Genomic DNA, 18,829 nt, shown 5'->3' with positions numbered 1-18,829 from the left:
CAAGCCCAGAAACATTTCCAACGCCCCCCGCCCGACGAAAGAAACGTGGTTTGCTGCTCATGGTGGTGTTCATGGTGAGCCTCAATGACTTCCTTTGACTCTTGAGCCCTAACAGCTAGCGTTGCCGTCCGCCCTTGACTCAATCTGCAAAATCCGAGAGAGAAAAAATATCACCTCCGCCGTCACACACTCCGGGAGAACATTAGTCCAGCCACTGTGCTGTACTGGCATGATTCAATCATCAATCTCGACAGGACGGGACCAGTGTCGACAGTAATTCGAGGTCATCATCGACCTCGATATCAATTGCTGAACAGGATATCTATGACGTGAAATTCGAGCCAAATCGCCTAGAAACAGTCACACTACGCTGCGTGAACCCGACATGTTGATATGTACGCATGCATGCGCCATCACGTCTCGCGCGAGCTAATGACCAGCTTGCCCGCAGACGTTGCGCCTTCGTCCGTCTATGCTCTCGTCGTCGTTGGGCAAAAGAGTCTTTCCGTCGAGACACTTCGCCGATTTGCCAGATTCTATTTGGCGAACCACGGGAACTTCTTCTTGTTGTACTCGGCACCGCCGCCCGCCATGCTCTCCAGCTGTACACTCCGTTGATATATCTCCTGTGTCGATACGTTAGTCATGCTATACTATTAATAGCCGTCACCACCTCACTTACTTCTTCGTCTGTTGGCATTCTGCAGTCCAAAATCAGCTCTCTGGCTGCCTCATGCTTCGAGAGGTTTGGGTACGCAGTCCCTTGACTCTTCATGAGCGGAAGCAGTACTTCCCCCAGTACCTCAAATTTCTTCCAGTTGACTCTGTCGCCTTCAGGGCCCACAAATGTCTTGCTTCCTTCCTCGGCCGAGACCAGGTCTCTCCGGTGCAGTGGAATGTATGGTATCCGCGGCAACGGGGAATTCTCCCATGCCAGTCTGTACGCAAAGTGACTCTTTTGTGTGCCCATGAGAATGCCCAATTTCGCAAACGACTTTTGCGCCTCAGGCGGTACCAGTGCCCATGTCTGCGCCAACCGATGGACCGCCGTGCCGTTGATCCCTGCGAGCACCGCCGCCAAACCGTTGTAGTTGTTGAGTCGCCGTAGCTTTTGTGCAATGTTCATAAACTTCTCCAGCATCTGGGACCGATGCTTTGCCTTGTCTCGTAATAATATGAGATTGGCAACCCACTTCGCCACGTGGTTGAAGTGGTTGATCATCCGATTCACGTTCTTGAGACTCTTGCATTTGGATCGTTGCTCCAATGAGAGACTCACATGCCGCACGAAGTCTCTGATGCGGATAGAAGAGAACATGACCCAGTCGATGCGTGTCATCTCATCGGCGATGTCGTCGTCCGTGATATCCATGAAAATGTGGTAACGGAACTTGTTCATCGGTAGCACATCCGTGGGCTCCATATTCGCTGCCTCTCTTTCGTATTCGTCGTAAGAGTGAAACGAAACGTGCGTACCCACGCTACTAGTCCTGTCCACTTGGGAAAAGTCGGAGCTGCCGGAAGGTCTCTCATCTGTAGTCCTGTCGTCGTCGATGCTCAGGCTGATCATACCGTTGGACATGTCTGATGCAGAGCGCGTCTTTTCTCTCGACAACAGTTTGCTGCCTTCTTCGTCTGCAACCTCGTCTGACTTTGCCCACCCGGTGTTGTCGTCCTCCACCACACTGAATTCGAGATGTCGCCGAATTTGCTGCGCAGCAATGGAAAAGATCGGCTCGGTGGAGAGATGCTTGATGAACTCTTCTAGGTTTCGCCTCGTGCCTGGCCGCGCAAAATCGCCAGGGTACAGCGATACCCATTTTGCGACAACTTCAATGATTCTGAGCTGTGTCGCGGTCTTGGAAAGATAATGTGCTGATTTGTCGTCTCTGACGCGGTCAAGTCGCGTGAGAATTGCCGAGAAGAGTTCGCCAGGTGCGGCAAACTTCCGGTAGAGGCACAGAAAAACGTCCGAAAAGTTGTTATCTGCTTTGGTCATCCGGGGAGCAATGAGCCGGTCGACCAGTTCTTCAAAGGCCACACCCGTGGCCTTGTTCGGCTTCTCGAGGAAGCTCTCATCGCTCCGTTGTAGAATGGGGACCTCCTCCGAGTACCTGAATGATTCGGCGTCTGATTCCTCCATGTCTAGAAACGAATCCGTTGGCCCGCGGTCGAGACGTATCCCAGGTGTCCGTAGCTGACTCGAGACAGTTTGTTGAGACTCCTCCTCAATGGTATCTGATGGGCCGAACGAGCCCGAACTTGAAGGCGCGCCACCAAAGTCGGCTATTCGAGGACTCCGTGGAGGAAGTGGGCCACGTAAGTGATCGGGGATGGGAGGGGGGACACCTCGAAGAAGCGACAACTCAGAGCTCGCTCGGCTATGTTTACTCTGCTGACTTAGCGGGCGTCCGTTGGAGCTGTCGTGGGCCTCGAGGTTGGCCGCCGAGGCTGCACGACGGCGGGGCATGCCCGATTCTAATCGTGATTCTGGTAGTTCATCAGCTAATGCATGGGCTAGTTGTGCATCCAATGACGGGTTCAAATTACCCTTGCGGTAAGCGATCGAGGCTTTCAAAGTTGTGTTCAAGCACGCTCTGGCCCGTTCTGGACTACTTGTTGATAGATTGAAAACTCCAACGCATGACTTGAAATACTCGTGGCTGGCGACTCGCTGCGCATCAACCTGCCGTTCGCTCTCGGGATGATCGCATTTGTTGGCGACGAGGACGGCCGGCAGACCCGACTTTGTTAAAGCAGCTAGCGCGTGTCAGCAAGACGCGCCGCGTCTAGACGAATCAAATGGCGCAAGTTGGGCTCACCAATCGTTTGAGGCAATTCCTTCATGCTCTCTTTATTCATGACATCGTAGATAATGAGGGCGCCATCGACCCGCGGGACGATGTGGCCGTTGATCTGTTTCGGCCACTGGATGGGCTGTAGCGGATTCAGCTCAAAGTACTCGAGGTCGAGCTCGATCAGCGTGACGCCGTAGGTGACATTGTCAACGACCATGCGGACGCTGGATGCATTGGTAATGGGCGGTCGCGATAGGCCCAGCACGCGCTGGACGAAGGACGACTTGCCAACGCCCGAGGCGCCAATGACTGCGATATTGAGGCTCTCCATGATGGCGGAGGTTGGTGGTTGCTATGATCGTCAGCCCCTTTTTTCCACTCCCGTCTCATCAGCTACCCCGCAGTCTGTGTCTAGTGGGGCATTATTACCCAGTACAAGGAATGTCCTATTATCAACGACTCTCTTCTTGGGGGCGGCCAGCGCTCGTTGGGCGTGTCGTCATCGCGGAACTCGAAAGCGTCGAAATCGAATTCTTCGTCCTCGTCTTCGTCCTCGTCTTCGCCCTCCTGGCTGTCGCCCGCGTTTTCGTTTTCGTTTTCGTAATCGTCTCCTTCGTCTTCGGCGTCGGCGTCGTCAAATGAAGTCGCAGTCCAACGAGGGTCGAGTGCAAGCGCCCCTTCAATGTTGTTATCGTCAAATCGCAGGAAGAACGGGTCGTCGACGATGGAGATGAAGGAGTCCCGGTAGTTGGCAGGTTGTTCGGAGGCAGAGGCAGAGGCAGAGGCAGAGGGCCGTATTGGCTCGATCGAAGACTCTCGGTGGACGGCGTAGTGAGGTGTATGTCTCTTCGGAGCGGCGGGGGCGGATCGGTGAGCGGCGTCGCGGTCGGCTCTTCGGGAGGAGGAGGAGAAGGAGGAGACAGCGGCGTTGGCAGTGGAACGGTCGGCGTGGTAGTATTTCGGAGGTAGGCGGGAGCCTTCTGAACTCCTGTGAGCCTTTCGAGCTCCCATAGGATCGGACGCCATGGCCACGACCGGGGGAGGGCAGAGGCTTTTCGGGGGAAGCAAACATACAATGTGCAAAGAAGAAGAGATTGGAAAGATCACGACCAGACAAGAACAGAGCGGAACTGGCAGGGCCTTGGGTGAAAACCAAACTTTTGGGACAGTGGATGCACTGACTAAAAGTCGGGATTTCAGAGCCTCAAGGAAGGCATGGCAAACCCACCAGGGACCGTTCTTCTTAGTGTGGTCTGCGGCCTGCCTCGTGTGTACCTTGCTTTCTCGTCGGGGGCCCTTGGTAATGGTTGCTGGGCCGGTGAGAAACCTCGACCAAAGATTGGGCAAGCAAGGTAAGGTAGGTACGGATAGGTCAGGTAGGTACAGTGTAAGGTACGTAGGAACGGGACTGCGGCTCGTCAGATCAGGTACACAGAGGATCCGTCAGAGGTACTGGGCGACTGGGTGCGTGTGAATAGCGCGAACGCAGTACGGATAGGATGGGACAGGAACAGGAACAGGAACAGGATAGAGCTTCGTGGTGCGGCAGACCAGGGGTTCGAAAAAGGGGCCTGGTTTATTTTTTTATTTTCTCGCTAAGAGCTCCACCGGTGCGCAGATGTCGGGCTTGTGAGAAGTGACGGGCGTGGATTGGGACCTTGGAGGAGCAGCGTACGTACGGATACTTGGTAAGCGTTCGTCGACGATGCTAGACACACAGCAAATGAGGTCAGTCGCGGATCTAGGCCAAGGGCTCCGGCCCCTTCCAAGCTTCAGAAGGGAAATTCAAGAAGGGGGGCAATTGACGCGGCGCATGTGGTGCAGGGCCGAGCTTGGTGCGATTGCGATTGAGATTGGGATTCTACCAACCTGGCTGGTTGATGATGGCGGGGGGACTCGGGAGAGGGTTTGTCGCCTAGCGCTGACTAGGGGGTTCAAGATCGAACCAAACCAGGACGACACCAACAACAATGGCACCTTTGGTTGGTAGCAGTGGCACAGCATGTGCTGTTCCTGTTGCTTCTGGAAGGGGGCCGGGGGCCCGGGGGTTGGTAGGTTTGCTTCCTACGTACCGTACCTTTGGTAGGTTCTTGGAGTTGTGGATGGTTGAATCCTAGGCTGCGCTGGTTTGGGGCCGGACCTGACCAAGTAAGATGAGGGAATGGATAGGGGGTGGTGGTCGTGGTGGAGGGGAAAGAAGCGTCCAGTGTCCACGGGCAGGTCCCGTCAGGAGAGAGTGAGACGAAGTGAGAGACTAACGGGAGAGCGGGAAGGGGCCGTGACGATCAGGACCGCTGACCGAGAGACGAGCCGTTGATGAGGGGTACGCAGTATCCGTAGGTAATACCGTAATACGGAGCAAGAGACGTGAGCTTGATTAAGGTATCCGTAGTCCGTACATTAGCTGCCGACCCTTACCGGACCTCAAAAGACGAAAGGCGCGGGTACGCTCGCTGGTTTATCAGCAAGTTGGAGTAGTCAAAAATAGGTGTGCAGAGGTAAATAAGCGTATCCGTCCCTCTGGTGGGAAAAGCAGCTGATGCGAATGGATACTCTCACCCGGGCAGGACAGAAACGGCAGCACGGGATGGGACTGGACGTGGACGTGGAATTGAAAGTGGAAGTGGACGGGAGCAACCAGGAAAGCGGAGAAAGGGAACAAGGGATGTTCCACTGCGCCCTGTGCAGCTGTGCTCTTTCCATCTACAAGTAGGTATTCTGCGAGCAGGTACCTGAGTACTTCCATTTCTGGACGAGGAAGCAACACTGTGAAGTCAGGAAGCTCGGGCCCCCGGCACCGCACTGAGTGGACCCTAAAGGCCCATTTGGTCTGGGGGGCCCATCCATCCAATTACAAGACCCGTAAGCGTTGGTAGCACTGGACCCCTTCGACGTCCACGGAACGCTTGAACTCTCCTTCTGCCGAATGATTGGTCACCGTTGCTGAACTCATCCTGCCTCTCCATTCAAGATATCTCGAGACCCTCAGTGGCTCCAAATTCAAGGTGGAAAGTGCAGGGAGACAGGTACTACCTTTCTCAGTGGATGCGCTGCGAGCCTGTACGGACACTTAAACGGATAAGGTACCGGTACTCACTCACACGGCCCCAGCTGCTCCAGTGGACCTCTCCTTCCTGAGCTACCTAGGTGCCCAAGTACCTTGGACGGCTTCGATGCGCCAAAGGTACCTCTACCCACGCTACCTACGTTAGGTATCCTGAGGTGCTTTGCATTCGTAAGGTAGCTGCTGCTCGAGGCTGCTTCTTAACGCCAACCTACCTACCTTACTTTAAGGTACCTTTCCGTCATTGCCTCCTTCCCTTGTATTGGTAATTAAGCAGCCCACCTAAAAATCAAGTCAAATCAAACCTCGTGAACCGTGTTGTCCGGGGTTGACTCCGGCTCGCTGCTCCGGCTCCAGCGTCCTCATTGCGACCAACACCACCAACTGGCGGTCTGCAAACTTTACCAGCTCAGGACTTGAACCCCAGACGAACATCCCTAGGGACACCAAGACTTGCTATTGCCACTGTCCTCACGAGGTAGGCTGCGCTTGTCCGGGCAATCAAACTTTTTCAGCAGCAAACTCACTTAGGCCGAAACCCAATACCAACTCGCCGATGACGTACGAATGCCCAGCTCGCATCAAGCTCGCCATGGGTCACTCCTGCAGGGCCAAACTCATGCCCAACAAGCTTCTGTCCAGAACAATGCTACTGGCGCGCGTACAGACACCATTCATGTCTCAAGATGAGGCAGTCCAACTGGTGCCATGATCCTCTGCCGCCCAAGTCATCGCAATTTCGCATCAACATGTGGTCCCCAGGCCAATCAAGCTCCCTAGCTTAACTTCAAAACGTCCAACAGGGTTGCTTCTGCCACCTAAAAGTTATGCTCTCGAAACGCACCGTCGTTGACTTCTCTCTTCTCATACTAGCAATCACATTTCCCTATGTTTGGAGGGAACCCCCTGAAAAATCACTCCGGGCATTGGTCTCGAAATAAGCGGCATTCCAAAGTGTTTTCTCTAGGAACATGATCCTGGCAATGGCCCTGAGGCTTTCCAGTAGCTCGGGACCCGGAGTACCGGTCAGCTTTGGTCGGCACTGGCACGCAGATCTAGCCTCGACATTCCACCAACCTGGGTTGTCATACAAGATGCGCCATCTACGGGAATCCCATCCGGTATCTTGCCCACTTCACGGCGGAGACAAACGATATGCATTGTGTATTTCTGGACGGTTGCGGCATCTTCATCCACAGCGTCCGAACTCCCTAGGCATCTGACAACGCACCGGCCTCAACTCGGACTATTGGGCCCTGGTTCGATAAACTTCTGTCAAAAATTGGGCACGGTTCATGGAGAAATTGCCTGGTCATCTCTCATCCCAAGCCCTTCTCTACCTGAGGAACACAACAATGAAGAGATGGCACCGATATCTTCAGCTCCAATGAAACCCCCTTCGCATATACCACACCGCGCTACTTGGCCCTTTCTTCCGTTTCACGATGGAAACAACTCATCGTCCGACTTTCTGACACGAAGGATCAGCAAGCGGCGCTGACACGGATCGCAGTGGAAATAACGTCGCCGACTAAATTGTGGCCGCGTTCTTGGCATCTCTCCACTGGAGGACCCTTGTCTTGGGCCACGTTCCTGCGCTTTGGCTATGGATATCCGTATTTGACCTTCGTTATTCGGACAAGTGCCTCCATCCAACTGTATTTCATTGCTAGCTACCAGATCCGGACTCATTCAACATCACCTGATGACGATATCGCGGCATTCGCTTTCTTTCACGATCTCGTCAGCAACCCGACTTCAAGTCAGTGCAACACGATGGCGCGCGCTCTAGCCGGCCCTTTTTTCTTCCCTTTCTTGCTTTTCCAGGTCTGCAGCGGCAGAACAGCATGACCGATAAGCGGGCCGATTGTGGCATTGGCCTTCTCAATAGACTGAAAATGCCAGCCACGGCTTGACGACGGCGTCGTCTGGCGAACAGTACCCGCCTCACTTGGTTATACGGGCTGCTGCTATTCCGAAACCATCGTGAGCTGGAATACCATGCTCTCGGTCAACATTCTTTGTGAGGACCGGTAATCTTCGAAGAAGTTGAGTTACATATCAGGCTGAAGGACTCAAGCTTTTACTTTTGGTGGCAAGAGTATGTCCAGGTCGCAGACCACACGTCTGGCCCGGGTCGGCTCCGAATTGGGGTGACTGGGTGTACTATTACCTAGGTGTATCGAAATGGCCAGCTCCGGATCATCAGCCTTTATTCACAAACGTGCAGCTGTGGCGTCGCAGAATGACTTGTGTGCCTCCAACAACTACGGATACTTCTGATGGGGGGGGGGTAGCTTGTGGGGTTCGTGTGCGGCAGTTCAGGGTGCCGCCAGCAACACTCGATGGATGCGTGGCTGCATCGCCAAGCTGCATGATATGGCAAGATAACCCTTGGTAAAACCCAGCGTAGGGTTAATTGGAAGGCGATACGAGGGCAAGACATGCACACATGCACACATGCAGCAAGCTGCACAAGTGAACAACATCATCACCACTGCGGCACCTCTCTCTCGCGATACCTCACCGAGTCTTATATGCCGTGTTTTGCATAGAGACCTCGATGCGCTGGGAGCCGCGCCTCTCTGCGATGTACGGATTGCGGTGAGCAGGGTGAAGCCAATGGATTAAGTGAGAAAAGCAACGAAGCTGTCTTGGCGTGCGGTTCAGTTTGTCCAGATGGCAAGCAGACTTTCTCACCAAGTCAGGCAGTGCTACCATCAACCGAGACAATTGTGCTCTGTTGGTCAGACTCAAAGTCCAGAGTCTAGGGTCTAGGGGTGGGACACTTGGGTTCTATTCAATAGGTGCACCCATTGAGGAGATGGCGCCATGGCCAAATCCAGCGTGTATTGCAGGAGCGTTGGAAGATAAGACGACGCTTGGCAGACCATTTGCTGATCATGCCCGATAGGATTGACTCTGCCATTAGTTAGATTTGACAACCTCCCTGGAGAATCGAGTCTTCCGGTTTCGTCTGCATCTGCAGCGTTTGTTCACTAACCGCCTGGATATCACTCACTCACTGCCGAGAGCCGCCGATCTTCCTTCTTCTTTGTCTCTGATTATTTCTTTTCTTTTACTTTTTCTCCGTCTACTTACTTGCTTACTAGCCATGATTTGATGGTGGTTCCAAGACATAGGCGCGCCCACGAGCCAACCTCATCATGCTCGATGGCTGGGATATCTTGAGGCTTCAGATGGCGCGGTCGAACTTCTCGTCTGTCGATCTATCCGTACCCAGCGTGCCAGCCCTCGTCTGGGGTTGGAAAGCTGGGGGAGACTGGGGGACGCGAGACTGGGGGGAGACGGTGATCCGAAGGAACGTGGCATCACCACACCCTCCCGTAGTCGATACCAACAACCTCAACCCACGGCTCAGAAGACAGAAACCACGCCGTCCTACTCGGTTGTGCGGCGCACATGGAGCCACCGTGCATATCGAGCTTGTCATGGAACTAGTCCCATCCCCCCTTTACCCCCTTCCTCTCCCGCAACAGACTTGTTTCTAGCCTCCAGTCCTGACACTTGCAAGAAGCGCACCACAGGCTGCTCTACGGTGACTAATGCCCGCTTACGCCCTTCGACACACATCAGAAGCATGTTCAGACCACATTGTACAAGGCAGGTTGGCTGTTGTCCTACCCTCCGACCCTGCTCTCATACAGAGGACGGATGGATAAGAGCTGTCGAGGTTTCAGAACAGACAGCGCCACCGATGTCCGAAGAAGTGGTCGAGGTCCTTGAGAAGCGAGGAGAAGGGAGAGGGAAGCCGGCTCCGTGTGGTGTCGGTGAAGCGTGCGAACGCCCGGAGACAGTCCCAAAGCGGCATCCGATCACTGGTCCAGTGTAACTCGGATGACCAACAAGGCGTCTAACATGTCGAGCCATACCGCGTTGGTCCGGCCGGTTCATCCAAAGGGTAGGCTCAAGCACCACGGCCATGCTACCTTTTTTTTTTTTCTCTTCTCACCTTCAATCCCCCTGTCACCTTCTTTTTGGTAGTATGGGTTTTCTTTGCAGGTCACGATCTTGGTCGAATAAGGAATGGTTCGGGTTCGTTGGTGGTGGTGGTGGTCTCCCGGCACCCCAGTTCATGCGCCCTTACTCGCCCACGGGCTAGGGCCGAGATTTAATGAAATCACATCGGACTAGTACGGAGAAGTCGGCTACCTATTCGCACAGCAGTTGGTCGTTACGCTGGACTTGGTCATATGGCATACGCAGGGTTGATTGGTGCCGCCGAGAGAAGAAAAAGGGACAGGGAAAGGGAAGGAAAAGTAAGAAACGAGAGGTCTGAAGGTGGTATGCAGGTTTGATAGCTTGTCCCATGCGCCGCGTGCCGACCAGCACAGAGAAAGGTGGGCAACCCTCAGAGAACTACCTGCCCAGGGCCCCCGAGTCCGCATCGCCGCTTAAGGCAAGGTACAAGTCAGTCAAGTAAGGTAAGGTAACTAAGGATAGTAAGGCGAGATGGGCAGGCTAAAGGTCCAATTCCCCGTCTTACAGCTCAGTGAGGTAAGGCGAGGGATCTTTTGAAGCCTGGTACCTGAAGCCAAATAAGCGGCGCGATGCTTGAATGCGTGATAGAGGCAGTTGCATTCCCCCCCCCCCCCCCAACCTGCTTTAACTGCAATACCAAAATGGCTCCAGACTGGAAAGTGCAAAATAAACGTCTCCAAGCATCAAGCCGTTGACTCGGGCTGCTCATGCTTACTGTGTGGACTAGGAATTATGATATCCCCTGAGACTCCGAGTACTTAGCTGCCTTTGGTCTAAATGGATGCAAATGGTCTCCAATCCAACCCCATCCATTCATTCCCATCCACACCGGACCAGAACCAGAACGAGTCCTTCAAGCCATTGAATACCATCAGAGGTGTCTAAAAATGCGACCTATGGAACGCTCGTGTCCTCTAAGACATCCGTAAACCCCCCCCCTTGTGGTTTTTTTTTTTAATTCTTCACCTTCCCACACCCCTTCGCAAGCCTTCTCTTTCTCTGTCTCTCTCTCTCTCTCTCTCTCTCTCTCTTCTCGCTACTATTTCTCCCTCTCTGTCACTTTGTTGACTCTTCAGCCCTCTCTTGTCTCTCCATCCTGTCTCTCATCTCTTTCCTCGGTCTTTCGCTAGATCGCCCTCACATTTCTCACACACGCACACCACGTAAAGTCAAGTGTGTTGTCTCTCCAATCCTTCCTGCGCCAGCCACCACTACCACAAAAATCCACCCCTCCGTCGTCCGAGTTCAGCCAGACCGGGCTCCCGTCCCATTCTCTGTCTCGCCGTCACCACACGCGCATACGGAGAGGAAGAAAAGAGAGAGAGGAAAACAGTACGCTTGGTGGCAGGTCTGAAGTTTGTTCCCCGTGAGGTACATATTGTCTGGGACCCTGCGGGACTAACGACGCACACCACCAACATCTCTCTTCCATCTTTTCCGCCTCTTGCTGTCTCTTGTCTCTCTGTCACTGTTACTTGTCTCTGTTTAATCGACCTTTGCGTACCTCACCTCTCTCTCTGTCTCTCTCTCTCTCTTACACACACACGCCTCGCCCGACCTCATTCACCACCTCCAACCGCACTCCGGCACGCACACACGCACGCACCAACAGCCCAAAACGCAGGTCCAGCGCCTTGGACGTTCCCAACAGCCGACAGGACGACAGGACCCTGGACGCGAAGGAAGAGCTCTTCGACCCACTTCACCTGCCTTGGTCCAGACAGTGGTGCATTCGCTCGCTTCAACCTTGGATGAGCCCGCGTGCTGCTGCTTGCTTGCCCGGTTCCCGCGTCCCGATCGTATGACATATACATAAACCAGGCCCCCCGAGACCGCTGTTTAATCCAGAGCGCATTCGACTTTCCACTGTAGACCCTTCCTCATCTTTCTCTCTCACAGAGGCGCATTCGACCGGCGGTCACGTCAAAGGAAAGCCTGTTACTTTTTTGTGGCAGCGGATGTTACCTACATGAATACCCCTGCTAGGAAACAAACAACCTTAACAACCCGACCCGACTTGCTCTGACGATCAACCCACCCCCGCGTTCCCAGTTCACTCAGTCACCAGGGCATCTCTATCCAAGTATAAGGCGCCCTCCGTCCGGAAACGCTCTTTGCGACTGCGTCCTTTCCCACGAGCTGGTTCAGCAGAACGCACATTTCACCACTCCCACATTTGCACGATTTTGCCAAGATTTAATTCTTCAATTGGGAATCTTGACCCGAAGTACTGGTAGCTTCCAGTTAACGATCGACATGTTATACAACATGAGCTACCCTCGTGATCAGCCGACGGCGGCGGCAGCTCAGCCCATCAAGCCAATCGCCCCTCCTCGGCCGAGACAGCGGTGCTCGCAGCCGATGCCCTTCGACCCCGAGGAGCTGTCTCAAAAGCTCGTCAAGGTCCTTGCCGATCAGAAGCTTCACGCCGAGAAGAGAAGGAGAGCCAGAGCAGATGCCGCTGCACCGTCAGCACCGGTGGCGCCAGTTCCCGTTCTCAACGGGCTACAGGATGGCCACCCACAGCATACCAGCTTGGCTAGAGAATGTCTCGAGCAAGGATCACACAAGCCTGGCCAGGCCAACACTATCAGATCCGCGCCGCTCGCTGCCAAGCCGACCAAGGAGAGAGTAGACTTTGGCAGCTCCATCCGGCCCAAGTCGAAGACGTCTGACGGGGACACACGCAGCTCCAAGTCTGGTGGGAAGGATTCGTCTTCAAAACCCAAAGGCTCCGACGGCGACAGACATCCCTTCATCCCACAGTTCGCCGCCGCGCAGTTCTCACGCACAACAACGACCGAGCCGTCAGACAGCAATGGCCTCGTCCGCAAGCTGTCGAGGACGGCCCTCAGGCTTGCCCAAGGTCACCGCGAGAGGCACCAGGACCGCGCCCCCATCACTCACGAACAGATCCCGGAAATGGCTGAGCTGAGCAGTCCGCGCGCGCACCGCGACCGCAACCACCACAGGCACACCATTGAGGGACCGCTGGGCGTTGGGCGGGCCGGCGAGACGGATCATACAAGATCTGCTAGGCGGGCGACGACTGGCGACATTCTCCTTCCCTTTGAGTCTGGTACCTCTTCACCGTATCATCTTGATGATCCCGAAGCGGCGGATCACAATCCTTATGAGCACCGCGTGGACTGGACTCAAAGCGATGAAGCGCAGCCGCAGCCAAAGACCAAGTCGTCACTGCGCAAGGCGGATTCGATATGGGCTCTGAAGCATAAGCTCGGGGCCCTTGCTAGACACGGGCGGGAAGAAAACCACTCCCGGGACAACAGCCCACCGTCTGACACCGCCTTGAGGTCGCCCAAGAGCGGATTCTTTGCGCGATTCAAAGTCAACCACTGAGCTCTGCAAATATGCCAAGGGAATAATACTAGGACCCTTACCTGATGATCGATACCATCTATGCATACACAGTGCTTTCACCGCACACTTGATCGAACGTCTGTGTACGCCTTATCCAACACAAAAGGGCCGCCCGCATTGTACCCGCAGGCGCCCGCCCTAATCATACCTATACCAATACCAACCCCAAAACGTCCTCACCCGCGGTCCTCCGTCATGAGGCGCCGTATCAGCTTGGCATCCTTGTCAGCCGCCTGTTTCCGAATCACCTCCTCGGCCTCCGCCGCCGCGCTCGCCTGCGACATGAGGTGGTTGATGAGCTCAACATACTCCCTCACGCCTTCGCCATCCTCGCCGTCGGCGGCCCTGGCCCTCCGCAGCGCCTCTTTTCCTTTGCGGATCCCGACGTCGTGCGTCCACTGCTCCTTTTTCGGATTCGCGGCCGCCAACGCCCGCGCCTTCATCATGTCGTTGAGGCTGCTGCCCGTCGACTGCAGCTCGGGCGGCGGCTCCGTGGCGGCGAAGATCTCGAGCAGTCGCACTTGTAGCGTTGGGTACCGCCGGAATAGGTACCGGAGCTGGTCCGAGTCGTCGAGGACGCTAAAGGGGTTCCTTGGGTCGTACGCGGCAGCGGCGCTCGGCGCGGGGGGGTCGATGACGGCTGGTTCAGGCTTCGGCGCCGGTTCGGGATCGGGCGGGTGGTTCTCGCGGTGCATTTTATTACACGGAACGGAACAGCTGCAGGAAGCTACAAGTTAGTAAAGATAATGTATTTAACGAACACAAACCACGTATAATGAAGAACGAAGGTATTTTTTGAGACGAAGCAAGACTTTGAGAGCAAGATACGTGAAAATAGTACATACAATGGTAATGCGCAGCGCGCGCACTTGTATTTTCCCTCCTTTTCGTGACACACTCCGCATATTTTGGTCTTTGGCGCGGACGGAGGAGGCTGTGTTGTTTCTGGTGTCTCGGCTGGTGCTGCTGTCGAGGGTTGTGTCGTTTGCGCCGAGGGAGCTGCTGCTGGAGCACCACCGACGTCCCGCTCGCCCTCGTCTTCACCCGCCGTCAGGGACGCATTCGCCATCGCCGCCGTCGTAGCCCGCGTCTTTGCCTCGCTGTCGTCGTCGTCGTCGTCTTGCGAGGGGCTTGTGGCGCGGGAGCGTTTCGAGGCGGGGGGGTGGGATTCGGGGTCGGTTGCTAGGTCGTCTTGTGCGGCGCGTTTGGGGGATGTTGGGGGGCCATTGTTGGATGAGTCGTCTGGGATTGACATCTTTTTGGGAGGAGGAGGAGGAGGAGGAGGGAAGATGAGCCTTGCTGAGCGAGGCTTATGGTTGTCGTTTTGCTTGGTGGTTTTGGAGGGGAGGAGGTTCGCTTCGATCACGGTTCGCTTGGAGGGGAGGAGGCTAGGCGAGGAGGGAGTAATGGGTGGTATGAAGGCGGGGATGGTATTTCACTTCATGAAAACGAGTGTCGTAGAGTGGCTCTCTGTTTGCTGGGAAAGGTCTCTTTCTCGGTTCGTGGCGTGTAGATGGCGATGGTGTAGCGTCATTTATTCCGGAAAGGAAAAATAAATAAAAAAAAGGTAAATAGAGTGCTGACTACAGACAAGGGGTACGGGGTACGTAGAAAACGTCAAGTCCTTTGCGGTTCAGGGTAGGTGGTCAAGGATTGAGATAATGTAGGATGTTGGTCGTTTTAGTACCTATAACCCCGCGTTCTTTTTTTCTTCTCATCTGTTTCTGTTTTCTTTCTTTTTTTCTGCCAGTTGGGACCCAAGACGGGCTTCCCTCTGCTTTGGGCTCTTTTTTCGAAACTTTTTTTTTTCTGCCATCTTGTCTGAATGAGGGGCGTTTCTAGACGGGAACCTTAGGATTTCCCTGGGCGGTGAACGACCCCTTGACCGCCCAAATACCTAAGCTATCCGAGCTCCCCACAAAAGGAATTGCGGTTCGAATCGGGAATTCAACGGACCAACCCGAGGGTTTTTTTTTCCTGCGTCATTCTTACCAGCTGTCCGAACCCCCCCCCGGGCACTGGGCTGAGTGGTCAACCGCCCACTGTTCCCCCCCCCCCAAAGGGCCCAAAAAGTGACCAATTCCTGCAGAGACCTGAGTGATTGGTAATGCAACGCCTCGGAATTGAGCGGCGACGGCGAAAAAAGTGGAAGCTTTTCAACCATTTTCCTCGCGCTGTAATTTGCTCGAAAAAATAAAGGTCCGTCACCGGATGTAATGCCGAGGTGAGTAAGAGCAGCCCTTTGTAAATTTGTATGTCTGAATAATCAACATTTCGACATCACACTTCTTCCAACGTACACCCTAACCTACCAACAACCTTCTTTCCTCCAACCACCTTCGCCCCAGGCTCGTATACACAGTCAACAACGACGACAGCGACGCATATCGGATTGAAAAGCACACGACGACACCACCCCATCGTTCAAGCACATCACCGTCGCCACAATGTCATCGTACAGAGCAACGAGGACGGCCCTCCGCGTCGTCGCGCGCACATCGAGGCCCGCCACCAGACCCTCACAATCGCGATCCTTCGCCAGCGTCCACGCCCCCTCAAGCGCAGGCTTCCTCCACCAGAACCACCAAACATCACAACGCCGCCCGACAGCAACAACAACAAGTCGGCAGCAGCAAAGACAATCCCCCTTTGCCGCCCGCACCGGCGCCGTCCGCACAATCTTCATCCAGACCGAAAACACACCCAACCCAGACGCCGTCAAATTCCTCCCGAACCACCGCATCCTCCCCGACACCCTCTCCACCCCCTTTATCGAGTACCTCAACCCGCGCTCGACCATCGCGCCGCCCTACCCCTCCCCGCTTGCCGCCCAGCTCATGAACATTGACGGCGTCACCTCGGTCTTTTACGGCGCCGACTTCATCACCGTCAACAAATCCCCCGACGCAAATTGGGCGCATATCCGCCCCGAAATCTTCGCCCTCATCACAGAGGCAATCACCTCGGGCCAGACCATCGTCACCGTCTCGGCAGACAAGGAGGGCGGCGGCGCGGGCGCGGCGGCCAACGGCGCCCCCGAGGAGCAGGACAGTCTCGCCTACGACGAGAACGACAGCGAGGTCGTCGGTATGATCAAGGAGCTGCTCGAGACGAGGATACGGCCTGCTATCCAGGAGGACGGTGGCGATATCGAGTTCCGCGGGTTCACGGATGAGGGTACCGTGTTGCTGAAGCTCCGCGGCGCGTGCCGGACGTGCGATTCTAGCACCGTGACGTTGAAGAATGGTATCGAGAGCATGTTGATGCACTACGTAAGTTGACTCCGACACGTTTGGTTTCCAGGTGATTTCCTGCGAATTGCCGCCTGAACAATCATTGAATATACGTGCTGACATTACCATTTTCAGATCGAAGAGGTAAAGTCCGTCGAGCAGATTCTCGACCAAGAGGAGGAAATCGCCAACCTAGAGTTTGCAAAGTTTGAGGAAAAGCTCAAGTCCCAAAAGGGACCTGAGGCAACCGCGGCATAGAGGTCTACGGGTAGCATACCAGAATGCGTTACGAGGAGATCTGTGTAGAAGTGTTACTTGAACACTTTGAGAATGATGAGTCGACAAGATTATTGAGGAGGGCCCACGATACCTGTAAAACCGCTGTACAATTAAGAGAAACATTTCATCCAGCTTCAACCCGGTGACGTAGAGAATACCCACTACAAAGATTGTACACTGCCGTTCCCTCATTTTCATCGCAGCCTCGCCTACGTAGCCTCGCCTGGTGAAAGTGAGCACTGGCAATGACCTGGCCCGAGACCTACCTCGCACACCGCGATCGCTAAGCCTCGTGTTCGGTCGGATGCGATGCCTCACTGATCCGGGGCTGAGCTTCGCCGCCTCGAACAAAGTCAAGTTCCGAGCCGAGGCCGGTCCAGGTCCAGATGGATGACGATCTGGGCGAGCCTATGAGGGCCTTTTGCACACAACCCTACCACCGGCGGCGTCAAGTCAATTTGTAGAATTCAGACCATGGCATCGACAATGCAGGCAAAGATCGACCATGGTCTGCCAGGCCAGCCGCGTTCGAGACCAATGTCCGTCGTAGCGAACTGGGCAGGGTTGGCGGAGGGTTTTCCCTACTGCCCTCGTCCTGATTGGACTCTGGCCCAACCAAGGGTTGCTGCAGCGGATCAGGGCGGGGAGCCGGGGGTTGGTTGCTGCCGTGCAGGAACCCCTCATCGAAACCCCTCAACTCCTGGCGTCCTGGCGTCCCCACGGTTCAGTATCTCAGAAATCAAGAGTGTGGTTCAAGCCCTTTCAAGTTCCATCCCGCTTCAAAACGGCCATCTCCGGCTTGTTTCCCACCCCTCTTTCTCTCCTCAAACAGGGCCTAGGAGGTCTTCGGCCCACCGACTTCTTGGCTCGTCTTTTCTGCTCGGTCAAGTTTAGGTTCCTTGACTTCCGCTGATCTCGTGCCGCATCTCCTCATCATCATGCCAGTCTGCCGGGTGCATGCCTGTCCCGTCTCTGCCTCCGCACCGAGTACCACCGGTGCCCTCAGAAAGCGACTGACAAGCCCCTGTTGACGTTGTTGAAATACCGCAATACACTATACAATGAGTTGCGAAGAGCCAGCATTGGTACTGATTGCCGGCTTGCAGTCTGAGGCAGGTCAGATGTAGGAGCGGAACGGTTGCGGTTGCGGTTGCGGTTGCGGTCGCGCCGGGTGGGCCAGAAGAGGGTCGATCTTGGAGACCCTGAGTATCCGTCTTTAGTTGCAGTAGCGCCGCTTGGTGGGCAGCAACTTGGAAGAAACTCAACACTCCAAGGTCAAACTTCCAGATGATTCCCTTTGAGATCCGTGTAGGTGCTCTCAGGTTGTAGATGTTTGACGTCCGCTCAGACGTTTTCTGGTGGCTTTTTGACTTCTGGCTCCTTGGGGAGCCGTTGCAGCAGCCGCTCACGGTTGAGTTTAATGACAAGATGAGAATCCGGGGTAAAGCCCCCTGGCCGATTTTGACTTTCGCCCTCCATCGGCTCGGGGGGTGTCGTCGATCTCCAGTGACGGGGCGGTACGTTGCGTTTCGGTGCCGTCTTTGATGGTCGCATTTGCAGGCCATCAGATCACCCTGTCGATTGCAGAAGGAAGGCATCTCTCGTCACCTTTGTATGCGTGACATAGTCTGGGTTGCTTAGTCTCAAGCTCGGCGCATCTTCCAAAACCGATGCGTGACGCTCACACTCACTTTCTCCAGGGTGTGGTTGTTAGACAAGCCGTAAACAGGAGTAGAATAGCAATAAACGGCCAGAGGAAACTCTTTCAATGACACATGTTGCTATATTCTCCTCACAGCTGGTCGATGGAATCGAAATGCGCGATTCTGCGCATAGAGTGCGTCGACTAGAGGCAGTAACTTATCCAGGGTCGCATTTATCTCAAAGACGCACCAGACATTGTCCCCGCCCACCGGTTGCCGGCAGTGCGTTCCTACATCGTCGTCGATACGGCTTACCTGGGTTTACATCTGATTCGATATCGAAAGCTCCGAACCGTGCCATATGCCTAGAGTCTGGATGATGCCACTGTGAGGTCAGTGAGACAGTCCAATCGAAGAAACCTTTGAAGA

At 54.8% G+C, this 18,829-nt stretch overlaps 6 protein-coding genes across 6 annotated transcripts; 2 read left to right on the top strand and 4 right to left on the bottom strand.

The window, feature by feature from the left end:
- Positions 1–536: 536 nt before the first annotated feature.
- BDP81DRAFT_391597 (RasGEF domain-containing protein) lies at positions 537–3,824 on the bottom strand (the record flags this gene model as incomplete). Its single annotated transcript, XM_060587560.1, has 5 exons — positions 537–626; positions 683–2,490; positions 2,551–2,760; positions 2,823–3,150; positions 3,228–3,824. 5 exons carry the CDS (start codon positions 3,822–3,824, stop codon positions 537–539), a joined length of 3,033 nt encoding a protein of 1,010 aa, XP_060448111.1.
- A 722-nt stretch (positions 3,825–4,546) lies between these two features.
- Positions 4,547–5,090, bottom strand: BDP81DRAFT_178397 (uncharacterized protein). The gene is made up of 2 exons (XM_060582241.1): positions 5,058–5,090; positions 4,547–4,938 (listed from the first exon to the last, which is right to left on the bottom strand). The coding sequence occupies exon 2, from the start codon at positions 4,800–4,802 to the stop codon at positions 4,584–4,586; it is 219 nt and encodes a 72-aa protein (XP_060448110.1). The 5' UTR covers positions 4,803–4,938; positions 5,058–5,090; the 3' UTR covers positions 4,547–4,583.
- Positions 5,091–12,672: 7,582 nt separating this feature from the next.
- BDP81DRAFT_293179 (uncharacterized protein) lies at positions 12,673–13,224 on the top strand (the record flags this gene model as incomplete). The annotated part of the gene is made up of 1 exon (XM_060583083.1): positions 12,673–13,224. A coding segment is annotated over one exon (552 nt), but the record flags the coding sequence as incomplete, so codon positions are not given.
- A 197-nt stretch (positions 13,225–13,421) lies between these two features.
- Positions 13,422–14,500, bottom strand: BDP81DRAFT_313594 (uncharacterized protein; the record flags this gene model as incomplete). Its single annotated transcript, XM_060583907.1, has 2 exons — positions 13,422–13,962; positions 14,091–14,500. 2 exons carry the CDS (start codon positions 14,498–14,500, stop codon positions 13,422–13,424), a joined length of 951 nt encoding a protein of 316 aa, XP_060448108.1.
- Positions 14,501–15,292: 792 nt separating this feature from the next.
- Positions 15,293–16,942, top strand: BDP81DRAFT_421111 (scaffold protein Nfu/NifU N terminal-domain-containing protein). Its single transcript, XM_060589901.1, has 3 exons — positions 15,293–16,517; positions 16,614–16,780; positions 16,853–16,942. The coding sequence occupies exons 1-2, from the start codon at positions 15,693–15,695 to the stop codon at positions 16,734–16,736; spliced, it is 948 nt and encodes a 315-aa protein (XP_060448107.1). The 5' UTR covers positions 15,293–15,692; the 3' UTR covers positions 16,737–16,780; positions 16,853–16,942.
- Positions 16,943–17,544: 602 nt separating this feature from the next.
- BDP81DRAFT_178265 (uncharacterized protein) lies at positions 17,545–18,709 on the bottom strand. Its single transcript, XM_060582240.1, has one exon. It carries the CDS (start codon positions 18,353–18,355, stop codon positions 17,648–17,650), a length of 708 nt encoding a protein of 235 aa, XP_060448106.1. The 5' UTR covers positions 18,356–18,709; the 3' UTR covers positions 17,545–17,647.
- Positions 18,710–18,829: the final 120 nt, after the last annotated feature.

The sequence above is a fragment of the Colletotrichum phormii genome (assembly GCF_030913505.1).
Source record: "Colletotrichum phormii strain CBS 102054 chromosome Unknown BDP81scaffold_5, whole genome shotgun sequence".
In the NCBI taxonomy this organism is placed as follows: Eukaryota; Fungi; Ascomycota; class Sordariomycetes; order Glomerellales; family Glomerellaceae; genus Colletotrichum; species Colletotrichum phormii.
The sequence above is the reverse complement of the archived record's forward strand: the minus strand, read 5'-3'. Positions and strand labels throughout refer to the sequence as shown.

What these genes read in the sequence shown, in the direction of transcription:
- BDP81DRAFT_178397 (XM_060582241.1), bottom strand. Translation starts at nt 4,802, where the DNA reads ATGCTGTGCCACTGCTACCAACCAAAGGTGCCATTGTTGTTGGTGTCG.
- BDP81DRAFT_421111 (XM_060589901.1), top strand. Translation starts at nt 15,693, where the DNA reads ATGTCATCGTACAGAGCAACGAGGACGGCCCTCCGCGTCGTCGCGCGC. An exon ending in AGAGCATGTTGATGCACTAC is followed by an intron (nt 16,518 to 16,613) that starts GTAAGTTGACTC and finishes TACCATTTTCAG; the next exon opens with ATCGAAGAGGTAAAGTCCGT.
- BDP81DRAFT_178265 (XM_060582240.1), bottom strand. Translation starts at nt 18,355, where the DNA reads ATGCCTTCCTTCTGCAATCGACAGGGTGATCTGATGGCCTGCAAATGC.